The sequence below is a fragment of the Odontesthes bonariensis genome, chromosome 3, assembly GCF_027942865.1.
Source record: "Odontesthes bonariensis isolate fOdoBon6 chromosome 3, fOdoBon6.hap1, whole genome shotgun sequence".
NCBI lineage: Eukaryota > Metazoa > Chordata > Actinopteri > Atheriniformes > Atherinopsidae > Odontesthes > Odontesthes bonariensis.
In genome coordinates, this window is record NC_134508.1 from 42,580,943 (window position 1) to 42,602,614 (window position 21,672).

Here is a 21,672-nt window from a genome sequence, read left to right on the forward strand (position 1 = left end):
CTCTGCTCACAGGACGCAGCAGGGGGTAAGGAAATGTTCATAAATGATATTGTTAGTAGGGGATCTCATACAGCTTCATGTCAAAAGAGGCGAACTATCCCTTTTAAGTCCTTAAAAACTAGTGTGTTCCTGAAAATATGGGTATTTTTAAGCTTTTTCCCAGATTAGTGGAAAGTGGAGCACATGTGAATAGAACTAAAGCCGTTAAAGCTGTTCGGAGACCAGTCGTATCTGTTCATCTGATGGCTCACTTTGATGAAAGTTAGCCTGGAGCATGTCGTGTAAGGACCGTTTTAATGTTAATTATTGATCAATGAGGTGGTTTCTGTGCACTTTGTGCTCTTGTGCTGCTCTCTGTAAACACTATTGTTTCCGGTGTGAATCAGTCGGAGCAAAATTGTGAACATAAGAAGAATACAGTTGGTTTCTTCCAATGTTTTCTCCTCTGCCACTTGCCTCATGTCACCATCAGTGCCCTTACTCCTGTGAAACCGTGTCTCCGCGTCAGTATCCAGGTTTCCATTGCCATTTATGATTCATATTACAAAGATTTAAATTGAAGAAAGGTGAATGGAAATACTAAAAAGAGAAAGTTTCTGCGCATGTTTGCGGTGGTAATACCTGTTTAAAGGAATCCTTGATGCACATTGGAGGGAATGTAAACGGCTTTATAACTTCAATGATACCTGCCGGAGATTACAATGACGAGACTCGCTGGTTGTTGCTGATCTGAGGCAGCGAATGATAAGCGACTGAATGCTGTTTTCCCAGATATGATATCCCAGATATTTTCCTAAATGACAGGAACTCCTTAAGAGGAGCTCTCTCCATGTTCCTTGTGTGGAAGTTCACCAAAGTTGTATTTTTTTGCCTTGTTCAGCTCAGTTTTTAGTCAGGACAACTACAAACTCCTGTTATGGAGTCACTAAACTTTGTGTGATTTATGTAAAATAAACAAAACAATTTCACTTCATAGCTGCACGTTCTGATTTGGTTGGAAATATAAATGTTCTGAAATGATTTTACCAACTACAGTTAGTATTTAGCTTCAGCTCGTCTGTCTGTATGACAGCTTCAACTCTGAGGCATGGACTTGAAAATGAAAGCTGGGGGCGCTGTTTCGTTATCTGGTGGAAAAAGAAATTGGAGGAGTAAAACTCACCTGCAGAGACCTGCTGCACTACTTCAAAGTGAGTTTACGTTTTATACTCGGTACACTGAGTTTGTAAGAATCACACCTTTCTGCTACATCAGGGGTCGGGGAGCCGAAAGCAGCTCTTTCATCCTTATGCTGCAGCTCCGCGTGGCTTGGGAAAATAAATTTAAAAAGTATCCAATTGAAGTGTATTTTATTTGTGTTTTAACTTTTTTTTATTGTAGTTCTAAATTGGAAGATTATTGTAATCTTGAAATATTAAAATAAATTATATATATGTATATATATATTTTTTTTGTCGCTCAAAATATGAGTCACACTCGCCGAAAGCCGGTATATACACGCTAAAACGCTGCGCATTTATCGAGACTTTCAACCCCAGGTAGGCCAAGTATGGAGAAATGTAAGAAAATAAAAGTATCTGAAGAAAATTGGTGCAAAACAACCCTTATTCCTGGGAAAAAAGACGTGTACGCTTTCCCGGCCTTAATGGTAGAATAACGCTACAGCGCTCCCGGCTTTAAAGGTAGAAATGCGGCAATGCTTTCCTGGCCTAAATGGGTTAACTGATGACTCATCTGCATATTTAGTCTTGTGTGTCTTTAGAAATACAAATTAGAAGCCGATTCTGTCATTTTTCTTTCCAAGGTTTGTACTTTTGCTGAATTTCGACCACTTGTATTGCAGCCTGTGGGCGGCTGTGGCTCAGTGGTTAGAGTTGGTCGTCCAATAACCGGAAGGTTGGTGGTTCGATTCCCACTCTCGCCACTCGGAAAAAAGATTGTTGGAACTGATAGCTGGAGGGGTGTCAGTCCACCTCCTTGTCACGGCTGAGGTGCCCTTGAGCAAGGCACCGTACCCCCATGCTCCCCGGGCGCCTTCTGGCTGCTTCATGGCTGCCCACCGCTCCAGGTTGGCATCTGTCTCCAATTGTGTGACAAATTTCGTGTGTACATATGTACGCATGACAATAAATCTGATTTTTTAAAAAAAAAAAAAAAACCTTCTGACAGCTGCACAGTTTAGTTGATTCACTTCAAACCAGCTAACAGAAATGCGTAGAATTTGAAATTTTTATATTTTATATTTTTTTATTTAGTTATTGATTGGAAACTGTTGAGTGTAGGCATGTCACAAGATGCTTCGGTACCAAGTCGATGCCACATTTCTAAAAACGTGACGTACTCGTTTTTCTACAGTACCGTTGGTACCGGGGATGAAATTCCTCCGGACGTAACGTGTGCAAGTGTTCTGCCGTTAAATGCCAAAGGAACACGGAAGATGGCAGCTGCAGCGACAGCTCCGCCTCGACTCGTGGAAAAGGAAAATAGTAAGAGTCGTGTCTGGAAGTACTTTGAGGCGGATGATCAGGGATTAATAATAGATTTGCTAAAAACAATATGCAAACGGTGCCAAAGAGCTTTTCAGACGAAAGAAGCTACGCTTCCAATTTAGCGAAGCAGCTCAAAGACAGACATCCAGACTTATTCACAGAATTAAAGGTGAGTGACTTTCAAGTCATGTTAACGTTCACTTTGCAGACATCTTAATCTTAAACTTCACACCCATTGTTCTGCTCTGAACGAACTCCCCGTCGCATAGATATGAAACACATATCACAAGAAAGAGCGGAAACAGAGCTTTGCAAAGAGTATCTGTACATACCGAAATAATCCTGTTAGGAAGACAACAAAAACAAACAGAACAAAGTTATTATGTCTTTGCAAAGTCCCCGTCACTACACAATAACCAGTATATCAAAATAAACAGCAGAAATGACCCTTTCCGAAAGTATTCCTCGTTTCTCTGTGACAACGCGAGTTATCGGGTTTTTAAATGGATCAAATAATGCATCTGCTTACATTGCAAAGACTAAAGTTGTGTTCAAAAGACGCGCAGATCACCTGTGTAAGCTACAGCTACAGTGCACATGCGCGATGGGCACCAAGCAGATATATCATAGAAATCATAGAATATCCCACTATCATGGTTCTGATTTTGCCTGATTCAAATGTTAATAGTGGTTTAGTTTGATCTATTACTTGAACGCTACATGTCGCTGTTTTTTTTTTTTTTTTTTTTGTAGTAATGTTAATAGTTTATTGTTTTTATTCATTACTTGAAGCCTACATGCCAGTGCCACTGTTGTTTTTTGTAATGTTGAAATGTTTTGAATAAATAGTAAGTTGAAGTACATGGAATTTATTGTTTTGTTTTTTACCGCAGTATCAAACTGGGTATCGAATGGAGGAATTTCACTGGTATTGGTATCGACCTCTAAATGTCTGGCATTTGTCTCTAAACCTGTTGATCAACATTTCAAACAAGGTTACTTATTTAAATAGTTTTTTAAAAGAATGTGAAAATTATGGATGTGTGGGGGTAGGGGGTGATGGATTTTACAGCTCTGAGGAAGAAGCTGTGTCTGTTGGTGTGGGTTTTGATACTCGTGTAGTCAACAAATAACATCCTGACATGTGTTGGGATGCTCCCGGTGAGTCGGGGCTGTGTGTAGTGCTAGTGAGACGGCGTCCTCTGTCCAACCGTTCTCCCTGTGGGCGAACTGATGTCCTTGATGTGACTTGTGATGGCTTCAGAGCGACAGGGCGGTAATCGTTGAGGCTGGTGACAGCAGGTTTTTCGGCACAGGCGCAACGATGGAGGACTTGAGGCAAGCAGGAAGTGAAGCGAGTTGCAGGGAAAGCGTTGCAGAAGCCAGCGTATGTGCTTCCTGCCTGCCGTCAGCCACTTCAACACCCGTCTGCTTCTCTGCTAATCTTTGCACTCCCGTATCATATTTAGATTTCACTGAATTCCACATGAAACAGATCTTTTTTCCCTACTTTGCTGTTTTTTGTACGAGACAACAGAAATGCAGCTTATGATCATGTGATGTGGAGGACGACGTGAATCCTGCACAGAGTTCAGCCACTATTTATCCCAACAGATTTTCTTCTTTTTTTCCTTTTCATCGGTAGTCAGAAAATAGATTCACTCTCCAGCTGTGTGGGACATGTGGTCCAAAGCACCTGTTTAGTTGTTTCTCTCCATAAACTGTAGGTTTTCCTCCTTTAATTCCAGCCTGATGTGTCCTGTCGTCAGTATTGACCTGTACTCTTCCGCTCCCATCTGACTCTCCAGGCCTCCACCTCCAGCTGATCGGGGCTCAGCTGGGTGCTTTCCCTGGTCTGAAACAGCCGCCTGCCTGCAGCCAGCAGTCTTGTTTGCTCTGTGGGATGAGGTAGTAGGTTGTATAGTTTTAGGGTCACACCCGCACTGGGAGATAACTATTCAACCTACTGTCTTTCTCAAAGGGCAATTGTGCTTCACTTCTTCTTTCTTTTAATTCTGCCTGCCAACATTCTTTGAATTGACCCAGATGTTGCTTTCATTAAAGTTAGTCTCGCAGCTGCTCGCACAGTGTGAGGTAGTAGATTGTATAGTTTTAGGGTTGTGATTTTCCCCTGTTTTGGAGATAACTATACAATCTATTGCCTTCCCTGAAGAGTAGAATATCTTCTTATTTCTTTTAAACTGGTTAACTGCAGCAACACTGCATGTCCTCATATCAGAATGGCAGCAGCTTCTACTGTGTTTCCACATCTATAAAAATGTCTTTACTACAATGATGTTTGAGTTGTTATGTATGATATCTGATGTGTTGCATTCCTGAAATGTGCTGCAGTGCCGCATTGGTTTGAAGTTGATAGTTCCTTATATTTATTGGCATAATTTAGTGCTCTCATTGAATCTAATCTATTAATTAAATCAGTTGTGTAGGAATAGATTAGCAGCTCAACTCTGAAATGCGAATGTTAAATAATGTGCAAATAATTAAATAAGTGCCCCTCAATGTGGAATGACTCTGGTCCAGTTCCTCTCCTTCTTCCTGTCCTGGAGTTTAGCACGGTTAAGGTGTCATTAAAAAGTTTTGGTCATCATGCCATCCAGTTAAAAGGTTAGATGGCTGCTACTTCTTGAGAAAAGAAAATTGACACCTTATCCCTTCAAAAACTAAGTGATGGGGCCAAGAGGAGGAATTTGGATTAGTCCTTTAAATTTTAATCTAACTTGTGTGGAAGGCTTGTCATTTTATTTTTGGTAATTTATTGTATTGTTTTAAAAATAAACTTGCAGAAAAGTTTCTTGTAAGTGTCTGAGTGCCTGTTATTTGTGTACGTTTACAATTTGTTGTGATGCAGGTCACGCACACACACACACACACACACACACTAACAAGATTTTATGAACAGTTTTTATGGCAGTTCCATTGTTGTGCCAGTAGATGGCGCAACTGCTCTTACACAAATCGAACCATCCTGTCCATTAAAGACGACCAGGGCTCATTCACTGGATACAAATGATAAGGAAGTCTTATATGATCCAAATATTCTGCAGCTGCTAAATAATAAACCGATTATTTTTAAGTACATTTCAGCTTAAATGGTCTTTTACAGAATGTCCGAATTTAAAAGTAATGATTTATTTATTTTTTTATAAACTGCTTTATTGGAATAAAGCAGTTTGTCAGAAATGAAAATGGGACGACATGAAATGATGATGCTGAAGCTCATCATTATACACACCTGGAAAGAAAAGGTTCCAAATTGAGTGCCAGTGACTGGAACCTCTTTTCTTCCCACAAGTAAAAGAAAGAAAGAGCTCCTAATAAGTGTTGAAAATATCTTCGAATGATTCGCGAAAAAAAAAACATTTCATAAAGGAACATTTATCTTTCACTTCTGAAAAAATTAATCTGACAAATCCAACCCAAGAGCTGAGTCTTCAGTGCAGAAACAAGTCCAGAAGCTGAAGTTGTTGAATGTGATCCGAGGGAAATTGTACTTTCTAATCCAGTCGACCACTACAGGCCGCAGTCACCCGCTCGCACAGTTTAGTGTTCACAAAGACATGATCAGAGGCGATGTAGGGGCTCAGTGTCTTGCCTCAACATGTGGTTCAGGGAATCAATCCGTCAACCTTTTGATGGGAAGACTTCTGCCCTTCCTGCTGAGCTACAGCCAACCCACGCTACATTTCCCAGTTGAAGCTGAAGTGGACCCCCCCCCCCCCCCCCCCCAGGAATTAATCGAAAAGAAGAGATGGGAGGTTGTTGAAAGACTCAAAGGTTAAAACTGAGTCGCATTGGAATGTTTTGGTCACACTTTTGTTTTAATTAGCATTAAAGTTGATTACTTGTAGTGCAATTAGCTGAAAGACATTCATCTGGATGATCTGTGATGCAGCAGCCAAAAAGTAGTCTTGAAATATCATTAACTTATCGGATACATGTCAACCCTCCTTCCACTTAAAAAAATGTTTAGATCAATATTCATTTTCTTGAGTTTGCTGTTCCCTGAGCAGGATGATGTGCGTTTATAGTGAGACACGGTTGAAATATCTCAGTATTGTTTTGTTGGAAGAAGAAAACATTTTTACCGTGCTATTTTTTGACGAGCAGCAGGTATGATTCAGAGGATTTATGATTTTTGACTGATGACGAGATCATACCAGAAGTAAAATCATGGTTTTCAACAGCAACATTCAACAAATTCAACTTATTGTGTCAAAATGGATGTATGTAGATATTTTCCTGCCAGTTGACTTTAAGTTACTTTGACAAGATTTAGCATTCTGTTGTTCTGCACACCTGAGGAATCTGTTGAGCAGAAGGACTCTGACTTTCTTTGATTGCTAAAAGGCTCAATTTTGAGTTGACTTGTTAATAAAGAGATATTTGTTTAAGAGTATTAAGTATTTACAACTGAATCGTAACAGGGTATTGTCTGTTGTGGCTCAAATGAGCATATAAGTACCTCACATGCTTATAAATATTGAAACTAAATGGCTCCACGACACGTTTCACTTGTGCTGTGCCAGTTCATTGATTGAAAGCAGGATTGGAGATGGGAGGGGGCCACACTGGGGAGGTACAAAGATGCACAAAACAAACAAACAACAAAAGAAGATTGCCCTAACAGTTGCTGAACTAATGATGCAAAACTAATCAGCAATAAACCCCCCCACAAAGAAACACTAAAAGAGGTCAAAACGTCCACAAAGAGACGACAGCAACCACAAGACGCAAACATACCATAAAGAGGTAAATGCAAAACTACAAAAATGAGCACAAGGTGAACAAAACCATGTCAGATAACTTTCAGAAGGCGACAGCCACACAAGCAAAAAGAACAACCTTTGTCTGAGAGAGCCCGCTGAAGCAGTGGGAGGGGCCGTGAAGTAAAAAAGTGCCGGTGGTTGGTGGCGTGCCAGCTCCTCTGCGCCTCGGCCCGTGCTGCCTGTTTCTCTCTGAGCGCGTGTCACGGTGTGTGTACCTGCGAGCTGGGTGTGCGCGCGCGGTTCCGCAGAGGCACATCCTCCTCAGAACACGCCCAGACAGAAAAGGTAGAAACACACACGCACAGAGAAAAGCCCCTCACATTCAGCTGGAACACTGAGCCGAGCCGCGTCACCTGTAAACAGCCTCAATGCCCCCACCGCCGGACTCCCACCCAATGCATCCGGGACGCGCCTGCTTCCAAAAGCTCTGGAGTCACTCTGTGTCCGCGGCCGCCGCTCGGAACACCTGGGACCCCCGCGGGAGTCGGTAGGAGAGATACAGCTGGTATTTGGAGGATTAATCCGCCGGCTGGCTGAGCACCATGAGCAGGAAGACCCGCCGCTGGATTTGTCAGTTTTTCCTCTGCTTTGGAATAGTTTATTTGAAAATTGGGTGAGTTAAGGATGATCTTTATTTAATTTTTTTTTATAGTGGAGCTATTTTTTTTAATTTTTTTACACAGGCGCCGTGAAGATGGAGAAATGCAGGAAAGTAGCCTAATGTTGAATATAACAGCGTCAGATTTTGAGTTCACCCCCTTCAGAAATAAATTCCTTTGTGTCTTTCATCACTTTCAGAATAAGAAACAAAGCCCCCCCCCCCTGTAATTATATACTACAGTAAGCATAATCCTCTTAGATGGGGGTCTGCGCAGAAACACCTGCAGAGCCCCCGCAGGAAAGTGCCACATTCTAACCTGTCACCTCCACCGCAGGGGCCTGTCGTCCGTGGTGGCGCTGGGAGCGAGCATCATCTGCAATAAGATCCCCGGCCTGGCCCCCCGGCAGAGGACGATCTGTCAGAGCAGACCCGACGCGATCATAGTGATCGGAGAGGGGGTTCAGATGGGGCTGAATGAGTGCCAGTTCCAGTTCAGACACGGCCGCTGGAACTGCTCGGCCCTCGGAGAGAGGACCGTGTTCGGGAAAGAGCTCAAAGTGGGTACGTAGCTGTACAAGCTGTACAAACACATGCCTACTTCTTCTGCGTTTTTATTCTTATTCTGTTGAGTTCTGTAAGGAATACAGACTGGGTGTAAGTCTGGACCGGAAGAAGACAAACACACCAAAATGAATAATTAGTCAGAATTCTGCTAAAATACCACAAAAGCTGCTGAATGGGTGTCATGTTGGAGCCATTCCAACAAAGTGCCACACAACAAGACATGATTGAAACACGCCTCAGCCTTTGAAATCAATAAAATAATGAATCTTATTGCAGGCGCACGTTTTCCCTCTGTTGACTTGTGTTCAGTGTGTTTGCAGTCCTCTTCTGACAGAACTAAGGGAAATGAGATAGACAGTGATTGTTGAAAATTGCTATAAATTGTCCAGAATAGTCCAGAGCAGGCATTCCTCTGGGGTACACGACCTCTGACACTTGGACAGATGTCTACAAGGCTGAAGCCAAGGCTCGGTGCATCTGCTGTTGGTGGGAAATGAAACCTCAGATTTGATTGTGTGTGTGGAATAAGGCTGGAGGCAATGCTCGCTCCAGAGACAGCGCTGCGGAAATCTTATTTCTTAACAAGCCGGTATTCCGCTGTCTTGTCCTTTAAGTTCACTCTGTCATCTCAGATACACAGATGTAGAGCATGGGCATGTTTTTTTCACGTAGGGACTCATTAAGGTTTAAAGCTGATGTCTTTCTTCAGCCTTGATTGCTGCATTGTATTTTGACGGCCAAAAGTCTGAAGGACTGGACCAACTGGGCTTGTTTGAACTCCCTGATTTCATGTGATGCACACAAACATGTACAAGGCACACAAACCTACATGCCTTTAATCCACTCTAAGCTGAACCATCTCCGTGTATGTTCATAAAATGCCGCCTCCCCTCCCCAAAAGCTTCAAGTTCAGACAAGTACTTTCTCCTAGGTTTACAAATTTACCTCCAGGTTCTGCAGCTTTGGCATGAGACACTTTTGCAGAATGATTTTAACCTGGTGATTCAGGGCAGAGCCGCACTTATTTTTTTCTACCCAAATTTTTCTGTATTGCAGAGTTAAAATTTTACCCAAAATGAGATGGGCTGATGGCTGAGTTCCAGCCTGAGTGCTGCTCAGGTTCAGCTGCCCTGCACACAGTCTGAATCCATTGTTTTGTTTCAGTGGACTGGAACACTGATAACTGACAGAATATATATTTAAAATTGTTATTGGCAGTCGTGCAGCAGTGTGCAGTATTTTGGCATTTGGATTCAAATCGTCCCAACCAAGCAGCTTGGCCTCTGGAGGTATATCAGTGTGATTACTGGCTTTGTCTTTGCCAGCTATGGAGGGAAATGATTTGATCCAACGTATTTCTTGATTATAATTGTAAAGCTAGGATGCTGCCGTGTTTGATCACTTATCTACTTTGACGTGGTCCTTCTATGAAAACTGAATTACGGAATCACATCCATGTGTTCCAGAAATGCTCCACAGCAGTTGATGGAAGCAGAAGTGTGAACTTAAATGTCCAAAAAGTTGCTGTGGCAGCCTAATTTGGTAAATAAAACGACTTTGAGGATCATTCCTGGATGCTTTCCACCTGTGCCCCAACAGGAGTTATCTCCACCTAATTAAAAACCTGCAGTAAAGCTGAAGTGCTCAGATTTATGAGGTGGACATCTATCCATGTAGGGAGGCTGTGCATGCCTCTCAGCTTCACCTCCACAGGGTGGAACCCAGCATGACGGCTGCTGGGGAAAGGGCCAAAACCGATGCTCAACTCTCAGTCTTTTGTCTTGTACTTTATCGGTTGAAAAAAGCATTTCCCCCGTTCATCATCAGTGACATGTTGGATTAAACAGGACTAGCAACAAATCCAATCACCACTCTTAATAAATACCATAAAACCACCCTGCTTTCCTAATTATACTTTCCTTTCTTAGTGTTTTTCTTCTATTCCAAACTGCTCCATTACCCTTTTTACATGATTCAGAGCTTCCTCCTGAAGTTTATCTGGTTAAACAGAGCTTGATTAATGAATTGAACTTGGCTTGGGTCATAGATTTCATGATTCGGTTTTAAGCAGCTATGCCAAGTATGTAAGGAGGCTTGACAGTGCCTGAAAGAGTGAATCCTGTTGTCTGCAATTGTGATTAAAAATAAATACCTTTTCTTCCTATCACAGGCAGTAAGGAGGCTGCGTTCACCTATGCTATCATAGCTGCTGGGGTCGCCCATGCAGTCACTGCAGCCTGCACCCAGGGGAGCCTGAGTGGCTGCAGCTGTGACAAAGACAAGCAGGGTTTCTACAACCAAGAGGAGGGCTGGAAGTGGGGCGGCTGCTCAGCGGACGTCCACTACGGCCTGGGCTTCTCCAAGGTGTTTGTGGATGCAAGGGAGATCAAGCAGAATGCCAGGACGCTCATGAATTTGCATAACAATGAAGTGGGACGCAAGGTATGTTTGTGCTGTACATCTCATTTACCTAACAGTAACTCATTTACATTGGACACACACGAAAAGCACAAGGATCACAATACTGTAACTGACTTTAAGAGCTGTTCACATGAATCAAAGAATATAATAATCTGCAAAAACTGTCAAGTCGAGAGATATCCAAAAATCTGCATTTAGTATCAGGTCTGTCACTCTAAGTCAGTACTTTGTTCAAAGAGCCTTTGTTCATGTTTACATGCACAGTAATATTACAATTATTGACTTTATTCTAAATCAGACAATATTCGGATTGCTAAAACTTTATTTGATTATTTGCTGACTTTGAATATGAGCTAATTCAGGTTAAGGTGATCAGAAAAGGCTGAGGTTCTAACCTCCTCACCAGTCTGCCTCCTCCCTCACCTGAGGGTAAGAGAAACGGAAGGTTGTGCAAATCTGTCAGATAATCCGGTGATTCTCACAGGAGTTAATGAACTGACCTGCATATAGACAACGTCAATGGAAATGAGGTTTAAAGCAGTGTAGCCATGGTTATAAGTTCTTTATAAGCGTGAGGGATTGACCAAAAAAAATGTATTCATATTATTTTTTTCTTTAACCAAGAGTTCAAATCTTGGAAATCTTGTTTGGAATAATTTTAACAAAGAAAGACCATATATTATCACTTTTGAGATGCTTGAGAGCAGGTGAAAGTGAATTTTTCATTTCTAATAAAATACAATCATGAAATAAATGTAGTGAGATGTATGTTGGACACTGCAGTCCTGATTACAGTTTATGCTGTTATTTTCCAACATTGTCTAGTTTGGGGATCTAACTTTTTTTTTCTTTATTTGAGAACCATTTGGCAAACTCCACATGAGCTCTCATATTTCTATCTTCCCCACTGAAATCCATTTAGGCACCGTACCATCAAAGCCTCATTTATGGAGTCCTGCTCAGATAGTCATCCTCCTGGCATGCTCTCCCATTTCTGCAGAGGATTTGTATGTCTCAAACCATTTTCAAGTAGGAACAATGAAGAATTCCCGGAGAATGCTTGGAGTGTCTTTTTTTTCTGTTCTTGCTCTGCTGTGGCTAGATTTACTTCTGCACTTCACAGCCTGATAAGTGGGAGCAAACACACACATTCACCACTGTCATTTTTTCAGAATTATTGATAAGAGGCTTGCTAGGCAATCCTTACAAAACTTGGCCTGTCAGATTCAGTGCCTGCAAAATAAAAAGGAAGAAAATTTCAGGGCTTGCGTGGAAATGGCTTCATTGATTGACTGAACCGAGGCTTATTGTGACTGAGGCCACAGAGCGTTCGCGTGGTAACTCTAAATTTCACAAATGATTTTCGAACCTTTCCCACACCACCGTTTTATCACAACAGAGTTAATAGCTTTGTGTTTTGCCTTGACTTGCAGCGAGAACTGTGTGATCATCTATGCACAGCTTTTTTTTTTTGGCCAATCAAGTTGCAAAAGGCAATGTAATGGAGTGACAAAATGTACAGTTAAAATGGTAAATGTGTTTTATACTGCAAGCCTACTAATTGGTTGAAGTAAAAGTAAAATGTTATAAGCATCCTTTTTTTGAGTCAAAATGGCAAAGTTTCTCAATTGAAAAGATCTTTTCAGTGGTCTCCCCGCTGGCTGTGGTTAAAATGGGATGGAACTAAGTGAATACATTCTGTCCGTAAAAGCGAGCTCATTGCAGGCACTGATAGACGCATGGTTCATCCAGTTATCTGCAGTATATGCCTGACAGTTTCCCCAATGAAATCCCATTTCCCGCAGTGCCCATTCTTATGTTGAAGATGATGTTTTGTTTGATAAACTTAAACATATCTTCTGCTGTTTCTCTTTTTAAATTTGCATTATGATCAGAGGAATAATAGAGGATTTCATAAAGCTGTTTGTAAAACTGTGAAGCTTCACTAGATGAGGCTTCGTGTTTGAGGTCTGGCAATAGTCACAACGTGAAATAGAGCGTGAATCTCTTAATATGCACTTACTAAACTGATATCTCTGTAATTATTGTAGGGACGCTTTCATGTTTAATTGGAGATGATGTCAGACTGTGTGTTTCAAGTGCCAACCTTCCAGTTTCTTGAGAAGAATAAACAACAGTGCAGAAGGTGCCACAGAGGGCTTACATGGGTTCTGTAAGACAAACAGTGGCAGCTTCGACGGGATTGCACTTCAGTGAGCTCCATGAATTAACTGTTTGTCAGGTCTCGGGGGCATGACCACACTAAGCTGTATGCATCCAAGGCTTTTGACAATTACCCCACGAGACTCCAGAAAGTCTGAGGCCACATCGGAGTGGAATAATTAAAAAGCAGGGTGAGGCTTCTCTAATGCCAGCAAGGGTTCCCACTCTGAGGAGGAAGCAGGGTAAGCTCATGTCATTCATCCCAAGGCACACAGAGAATGCCCCAGCAGAGCTGCCAAATGCATTGAAAGGTTCCTCTCCTTCACCGTGAAAAGGCCTTTCACCGCAGCCAGTCTGCTTGCTAAAACTGTCCCCATGTGGTAACAAGCCAAACTGTCTCTTTAGTCACCACAGGAAATTGTAAATTAATTCAGTGTCTGTCTGAACTCATCATAGTTCCGTGGTCTGGATGCTTGTTTTTCCATTCTTGTCCTAAATTTGTGAAAGGGAAAAACACAACGCAGGCTGCTCTGTAGAAACGGGGGCAAGATGGGCACACTTTACCGATTGTAACACAGTTTGACAACAGAATCAGCACCCTTTTCTAGTTTGGGTCCATTTGTCAAAAATTGGCAGATTAAATCTTGTAGTGTGATATATTCTCTTATTTGCGGTCTTCAGGTCCATTTATTGCTGCTTGGTCTCATTCTAAACCTTTCTGTGCCTTAGTAAGCATCATTTGATGTGTCCATTTTTACCTTGAAGTTCTTTGGATCGAAACCAATTCTTAGCTTTATGTCCTGATTTTATAAGCGGATCTCTTGGGTGCATATAAACATTCTAAACTTTCAGATTCAATCCTGTTTGTTTTGTGTTTTTGGAATGTGTGCGAAAGGGTGTTTTTGAGGGATTTGCAGGTTCATTCTGCTGTATTTACCCGATAGTACTCCTTTACAACTGTAAGACAAAAACAGCAGTGTCTGTGGCACAGGCTCGTGGTTGAATCCCCAACAGCTCCCCATGCCGAAATGTCTCTGTCAGGACTAGGGATGGGAATTGATAAGATTTTTACGATTCCAATTCCATTTTCGATTCTGCTTAACGATTCGGTTCTTTGTCGGTTCCCTTATCGATTCTCATTTGGAGAAAAAGGACAACAAACCGGTCGATTAGCATCAACTTTGTTTGGTTTAGAAGTAACACGAGTCATGACCTCACAAACCCAACAACGGTGAGGTCCACATTGGTCTATCATGGCCTGGGTAATTGAACTCTTCCCTGCTCTGGTGAAAGGAGAAGCTGGAGGTAGACGTGAACTGGGGGTAGTACCACCAGCCTCTGGCTCTGAGCCAGTCAGGCTCTGTCTCTCATGATTTCATCTAAATGTAATGCCTGAGAAGGCATTCATTTAACCTTAACCGTTACTAACAGCAGCTTTTACAATGAGGCAAATGGCGCTAACATGATAGGCAGTGTTTGTTAGTTAGTTAGTTACCTGCAGTGTTAGCCGAGGACATGCTAACGTTGCTAACGTTGCTAACGTTGCTGCTGGGTTCAGATTCACCAACGTTAGTCCGTAGCAGATCGAAAACGCGACATTCATTCATAGTTATTGCATGTTGGTAGTATTTCCTCCCTTTGGTGAAATATTCACTTTGCAAGTTGCCCTGTTGTCGTCTTTTTTAGGGATGTGTAACCAAACTTTCGAGCGTTTGTACCGCTTGGGCGCCATGTTTACTGTTTACTGCTGGCTGAGCTGGACTCGCCACGCAACGTTGCGTGGTGACGTCATTCGCGCCCACTGGAATCGATAAGGGAATCATTTGCAAAATCGCCAAACGATCCAAGAAATTGAAACACTGGGAACCGGTTCTCAACAAGAACCGGTTCTCGATTCCCATCCCTAGTCAGGACTCTGAGCCCTGACTTGCTCCTCGTGACAGGTGAGTTCCACCCCGGGTTTGTGAAGAGGTCAATGAGCCATTCTCTGTCACAACATCTGCATTCTGGATCTTTCTCCTTTTTAACTTCTCCCTTTAAATATCTCTTGGTGTTTTTTTCATTTCCACTATTACCAGCACTTATGGCACAGATAATCATGGTAATTCTATAGAAAAACACGTGTGGGTGTGTTTTCTAGAATTTCAGTTTTAGAGATGTAGGTTCTTGGAGTTAGAGAGGATTCTTCCTTTTTTTGAGTGTTCATCAAATCAAGTTTAAAGCTTTCAAATGTCTTTGTTGAATCACATACAAATAAATGATATTTGTTCTTGGTCATACTGATCAAAGAATGTCAGAATTCCAATCTGGTCTGTATAGTTCATGGAAGGCCTATGGTTATTTGCCCTATTGTAATACCCAAATCCACTTATACCACAAGTTAACACTTGCAGCTTTATATACAGGTAGCTATTTGTAATGTTGTGCATCAACTAATAAGACCAGGATGAACCACAATTTTGGTTCACTTATGGTTTTAATGCATTACTCATTAGGAATGGATAAGCTTCCAAGTTCCAGCAGAATGTAGTCCCAACAGTGTTTGCTTAATGTCTGAGGGTGTTGGGTGTTATTTCCGTTCATAGTTTGGAACAACTGATGGCCCAAACTCACATGGAAACATTTGGAACTACTGTCTGTTCCTGTTCGTCAGAAGAAAGAAACATTTTTCAACACCCTCGAAAATGAAACGGAGAACTTTTGAATCAACAACTGATTCGACATGTTTTTCACAGAATATTTTCAGAGCCTGCAGATATCAGGTTGAAATGTATTCCACCAGTGTGCTTTGAAGCACATCCTGTCTTGTAAAAGAATGGTACACACATAGCTACTAGCCATAGGGTGACATACTGTAGCAGCTCTGAGATCTCTGGAATGCTTACATTCATCCGGAATGCCAGAAAACTTTTGTCTCAACCTGTTGAAGTACTCCTGTAATATATTAGACAAACTGTTACGCGTATGTTTCCTGGCTGTTCATGGTGGAACAACGGCAACAATCAAATCTTTAAAATTGTGTGACAATAATGGAAAAAACACCCTCTTCTTTCTACACATTAGAATGGAGGGATTCACTTGCTGTATCTCTCCACATTTTCAGTTTTGTAATCTTGCGCTCTATTTTTTTTAGGTCCTGGAGAAGGGCATGCATCTGGAGTGCAAGTGTCATGGTGTTTCTGGATCCTGCACCACCAAGACATGCTGGACAACACTCCCCAAATTCCGGCAGTTAGGATACATCCTCAAAGACAAATACAACCAGGCCGTTCACGTGGAGCCGGTGCGTGCCAGCCGCAACAAGCGCCCCACTTTCCTGAAGATTAAGAAACCTCACTCCTACCGGAAACCCAAAGACACGGAGTTGGTCTACATCGAGAGGTCGCCCAACTACTGTGAGGCCGACCCTCTGAGCGGCAGCATGGGGACGCAGGGACGTCTGTGCAACAGGACGGCTCAGCAGCCCAACAGCTGCGACCTGATGTGCTGCGGTCGGGGATACAACACGCACCAGTACTCGCGCGTTTGGCAGTGCAACTGCAAGTTCCTGTGGTGCTGCTACGTCAAGTGCAACACCTGCAGCGAGAGGACAGAAGTGTATACCTGTAAATAACAATATTTATTAATGCCCATTTGGATGCACAGCTAGACTGTTGGTGTGTGTGTGCGAGTGCGAGTGTGTGTGTGTGTGTGTGTGTGTGTGTGTGTGGTTAATATATTTCAGAATAAGGGTTCTCTGCAGCTGTGGGGTGACTGGTTTGCTGTTTTGGTATTACAACAGTCACACGTGGTTGATTATGATGATGCCAGTGGACTCAACCTATAGGCTCATATATATATTATTTAAACTTCAAGTGTCATTCCACACTGCAAACTTTGCTTCTCTGCAGTATGTACCTGTCTGCAGAAACGTTGGCTCACCTCAAACCTTATCTTTTTCTATAAACTAATAATTTATTGACCGATTAAACTACTGATCGTGTTTGAAAATGTACTGTTGACTCAATCTGGTCAAGTTTAGAGCTGATAAAGATGTGTAGTTTTAACAAAAAAAAAAAAAAGTGCACTTAAAAGCAAAAAAACTTAAACACTGGAGCTGAAAAATGAAACGATCAGAACTTACCCGGACTGAAACAATATATCGAGGAACCTGCACCGTTTTTTTGCATTGAGCCTATCAGAAGAACTACTGATTGTTAACTTGGAATGACACTATTGTTTTGTACCTGTTTCTTTGCCACCTCCCTTCCAGTTTGCTGCTAGTTGTCTGGAAAGTGTCTTGGAGTTTGACCAAGCAGCCATATCGACTCTTCAAGCTAACCACCGTTAGTAAATGCAAGCCTCTAGACATAAATTCCCCCTGATATTGGTTGAAATGATATATTTTGTAAGAGATTATTTTTATATAAATATTTTCTTTTATTTATTTTCTCTCTCTGTGTACACTTTTCTTCCTCTAAGCATTTCTAACTGTTGCAGTTACTAAGTTAAGTGAAAGGAAACGACTCACTGAAACACAGTTTTGGAAATGTACCTTTTCCCTCGGCACCGGAATTGGATAAATTTGCTGTACTATTCAGTAAAAAAAATATTCTTAGCTGTAGAGGTCCAAAATCTTCACATTTCCTCCAGGCTGTTCCACAAAGGGTAGCCTCTAGGACCGAGTTCTGCTCCTTCTAAAAATCCCTCCATTTCCTTTCTTTCTAAAATAATAAAACATCATTCTGGGAATATACACGAAAGGGCCGCAGTGGGATCATCTGGAACCTCACGCAAATCTTGCGAGACTGGGCAGTTTTGATTTTGCAGCAGGTGTGAGCGGGCTGTCAGAAATTAAACTCTGGGCTGCACAGCTAGAAACCACAATGTTGGAATTCATCTAAGAAGAAGATCAAAGCAGGACTTTACGTATGAACACAAAGCTACAAAGTCTGTCAGAATGTCTAAGAACACAAGTTAGGTGTTTTTTTTTTTTAAATCTGCAATTCAGTCATCTGACAAAAAAAAGTACACATTGTGGAAGGTCGGCAGTAATGACCAGGAGTGTAGAAAAATCCATACTTTTCTTTGAAGTTGTGCTGCAGGTATTACTTTGGTCTACAGGTGCAGACTGACTCACCTTAAGTTTTTATTTTCTATAGATTCATTATTTATTGATTGAGGAAAACAACTGACCCACTCATCTGTGCAGCATTTACAATCACACTTGGAACTCCGGTTAGCCAGCTAAACAAATTATTTCGATATAATTCAATCAGAGACATTATTAATGGTAACGTAAAGGTGGTATTATCAGCTTACCTCGGGAGAAAAACCTGGAAGGTAGGTTTCACTTTGGCTTTCTGGAACCAGTCACCCTTTAAAACCAACTAGAGCTGGTATCCCTTCATATGGACATTTTTTGGCATGCCATGTATTTTATTAGAAAGTAGAAAGATGAAAGGAAATGACAGTGACTTAACAAAGTATTCAGTCCTAACTTCCTAACTGGTCCTTTGACTACTTTATGATTTCCAGCCAGATTCCGACCCAAAAAGAACAAGAGGAATGGGAACATGTTCCAGACATGTGCACTTGACAGCATGATGGCGACCTTTGCAGAGGTGAAAACCACGGATTGGCCCTCAGTGTTAGGGTTCAATGTTGAGCCCTAACAGTTATATTTAAAGCAATCTATCATGATTGTACATCAGGATGATGACAGGTTGATTGTACAAAGAACCGGAAAATGACTTCATCACAGGAGGGTGAATTGAATGACTGTGGTTGCATAAATCATGCAGGGTTTTTTTTTCAGTTCCTTGTGAAGTTCAGTCCTGAGTCAGTCCTCATTGAGGCGTGTTCCATGTAATTTAACTGATGCTATATCAGCTGCTGTAGTGCTCTTAAATCAGGTATTTGTTGACCTGTACCATGTAAAACCACAGTGTCTTTTCATTCTTTGTTTTGGTTAATAAATGCCTCAGTATTAATGCGAGTAGGCTGCTTTGTGTTTGATGCACATATTTCAAGCTTTTTGTCGTTATGGGGACAGACGCAGTGAAATGGGTGGGACTGAGAGCCTCGGTGCAGTGTGGAGGGTGTCGCAGCAGGCTTGATCCTCAGAAAGCAGTGGGAGTGTGGGGCTGCTAGCTGATGGATTACTCTGACATCTGCTTCATTCACTCTCCAACAACGTTGCTACAACAACCGCACTCTGCGCCTCAAAAATGCTCCTTGTCTCATCGAGAGGCCAGATTGCCCACTAAGAAAATGGTAACCCTGCAAAAGCCAGATAAAATTGGGATGCTATTTATTTTGTTGAAATGGCAAATGGGGAGAAGGCGGGGAAGGGGCTTTGCAATTGCATGGGTATGATGTCAAGACGAATTTCAATCTGTGGACTAGAATAGGTCTTAACTCCCAGAATAATCAGCACAAAGCATTCCTGAGCTAAACTTTGCTTCAATAGAGTGACGATTTCAAAAGGCAGCTGGCCAAAGAGTCTTGGTTAGAGTAACACAAGGCTTTGTTGCTAAGAACACTAAAAAATGATCAGTGTCTCCCATATCCGTGGCTTGTTACAGGCTTCAGATCTCTAATGTAATGCCAACTAACTAATTCTGTCTATATTAAATCGATGTAAAACACCTTACAGATGAAGAATCTTTATCTAAGCATTCACTTTCTTTAATTACTTTCTTTCTCATGACCAATCCTCATTTATTCTTAAAACTTAATCTGTATGTACAGCCCAATTTCCAAAAGAGGATAACTGAAACCTTAAATATCATTTGACAATCATAAAATTGCATATCAAATACTATAAGACAGAATTTTCCTCTTTTTCTCCACAGATCCAAACCACTCCCAGAGAGCAAGGAAAAAAGTGGTAAAGATGCCATTTAAATTAAAAAAAAATATCTCTCATGGGTCTAATTCCAAACCTCATTTACAGAAAAAAAAAAGGTTTTCTGAACTCCAACAAAACCTGAATTTTCCTGTTGATTTGAACCTTTATTTAACAAACACAAATGCAAAAGAAATTATTTTCAGGTTCATCACTAACGAACTCCTTTGTATTTAAAGGTTTTTATTTAAAAATGCTGTATTCAAAAGAAGGGACACAGATTCCTCTGCTAAACTGCAACAATTACTAACCCGAGTTCCCCCCAAATATGTAAATGTGTTAAGATAAGTTAATGAAGATTGTTCAGTGCAGTTGATGTCATGGGTTTCACCTGTGCTTCGTTACTATTTATGTTTTTTATGCTTATTGTCCTATTTGATACGAAACCAGTTGTTGTTGGCTCCTCTCGGCTTTAGCCGGCAAGAAATGGAGCACCGCGGTAGTTCTGGCAGACCACGTAGTCAACGCGCCCTTTGCCTATTGGCTGACGCCGACCCAACCCTTATGGCTGTCCACAAACAAACTGCGCTTATGGGTAATCAGCTGCTGCTCGCAATTGGATGCTGGCATTTGGAGCGCTTCATTTAAACTGGTTTGCTGTCACTGCTCTTTTTTGCTCTCTGCTTGCACCCACCACCTCCCCTGCTCCACCGACTTTTCATTGCCAAACAATGTCATACTGTTGTCATTGTTGCTTGCTCTGTTCTAGGGGGTTTGTTGCCTTTACAGCAAATGGAAGGCACTCCACCTGAGGATGCTGCTGTTCCCTGTCTTGGCTTCCATGGAGCTCATGGAAAAGTCGGGAACTTCCTCCGAACAGAGCCATACCGCCAAACACAAATTGTATGCATTCAGAATAAGCTTCTGAAATTTATCTCTGTCTCTCGTCTCGTTTTGACGAGAGTGGATCTGACAGAACTAAGTTTTTGGAGGAGTGCACGTCTGTCTGTCTGTCGGCGATGAAAAAAATGTAAACATCCATTAAGTTATAAAATGGCTTTAAGTTGTAGTTAGCTTGCTATTCCTGAAATGGAAAATGTGTATTGTATTGTTGTAAAAGTTTGTTGTAAAAAGCTTATTGTGGAGTTGCATTTAACAGTATTTTTGTTAATTAAAATGCAATTCAATTCAATTCAATTCAGTTTTATTTATATAGCACCCAATCACAATAAATGTCATCTCAAAGCACTTCAATGATACAGTCCTATTCAAGCCATTTAGAGCCCAATTCATTGTAATCATAATCCAATCCAATCCAATTGATGAAATTCAAAATTAGTCCAATTCATTCATACAGAGTCAATTCAAAAACAATTTCCTAGCTAAGGAAACCAACAGATTGCACCGAAATTTCTCTTCAATCCAGTCTCCCGTTCTGAGCGTGCATTTTATTGGTTAATGTCAAAGGGGCAAGAAGGAGAAAGGGATTCGGTTCAGTTAATGCTGTAAGAAATAATGAATAGAAAATAATAAGCAGACATGGATAGACAATAAAAGTTGGAGATAAGTTTAAATGCTAACCTCATGTCTCTTAAGATATTGCAATAATATAGTTATTGGGAATTTTTTGGGCTACGATAATCCATCCATTTCTATATCCGCTTAATCCAATTTAGGGTCGCAGGGGGGCTGGAGCCTATCCCATCTGTCATTGGGCGAGAGGCAGGGTACACCCTGGACAGGTCACCACTCAATCACAGGGCCACACAGAGGCAAATGAGACAGACAACCATCCACACTCACACCTAGGGACAATTT

At 41.5% G+C, this 21,672-nt stretch overlaps 1 protein-coding gene across 1 annotated transcript; it reads left to right on the forward strand.

Moving 5' to 3' along the window:
- The first annotated feature begins 7,466 nt into the window (after positions 1–7,466).
- On the forward strand, positions 7,467–20,994 carry wnt7aa (wingless-type MMTV integration site family, member 7Aa). Its single transcript, XM_075461867.1, has 4 exons — positions 7,467–7,889; positions 8,212–8,438; positions 10,612–10,883; positions 16,159–20,994. Exons 1-4 carry the CDS (start codon positions 7,819–7,821, stop codon positions 16,636–16,638), a joined length of 1,050 nt encoding a protein of 349 aa, XP_075317982.1. The 5' UTR covers positions 7,467–7,818; the 3' UTR covers positions 16,639–20,994.
- The last annotated feature ends 678 nt before the right edge of the window (positions 20,995–21,672 follow it).

What these genes read in the sequence shown, in the direction of transcription:
- wnt7aa (XM_075461867.1), top strand. Translation starts at nt 7,819, where the DNA reads ATGAGCAGGAAGACCCGCCGCTGGATTTGTCAGTTTTTCCTCTGCTTT. An exon ending in ATAGTTTATTTGAAAATTGG is followed by an intron (nt 7,890 to 8,211) that starts GTGAGTTAAGGA and finishes CCTCCACCGCAG; the next exon opens with GGGCCTGTCGTCCGTGGTGG. An exon ending in CGGGAAAGAGCTCAAAGTGG is followed by an intron (nt 8,439 to 10,611) that starts GTACGTAGCTGT and finishes TTCCTATCACAG; the next exon opens with GCAGTAAGGAGGCTGCGTTC.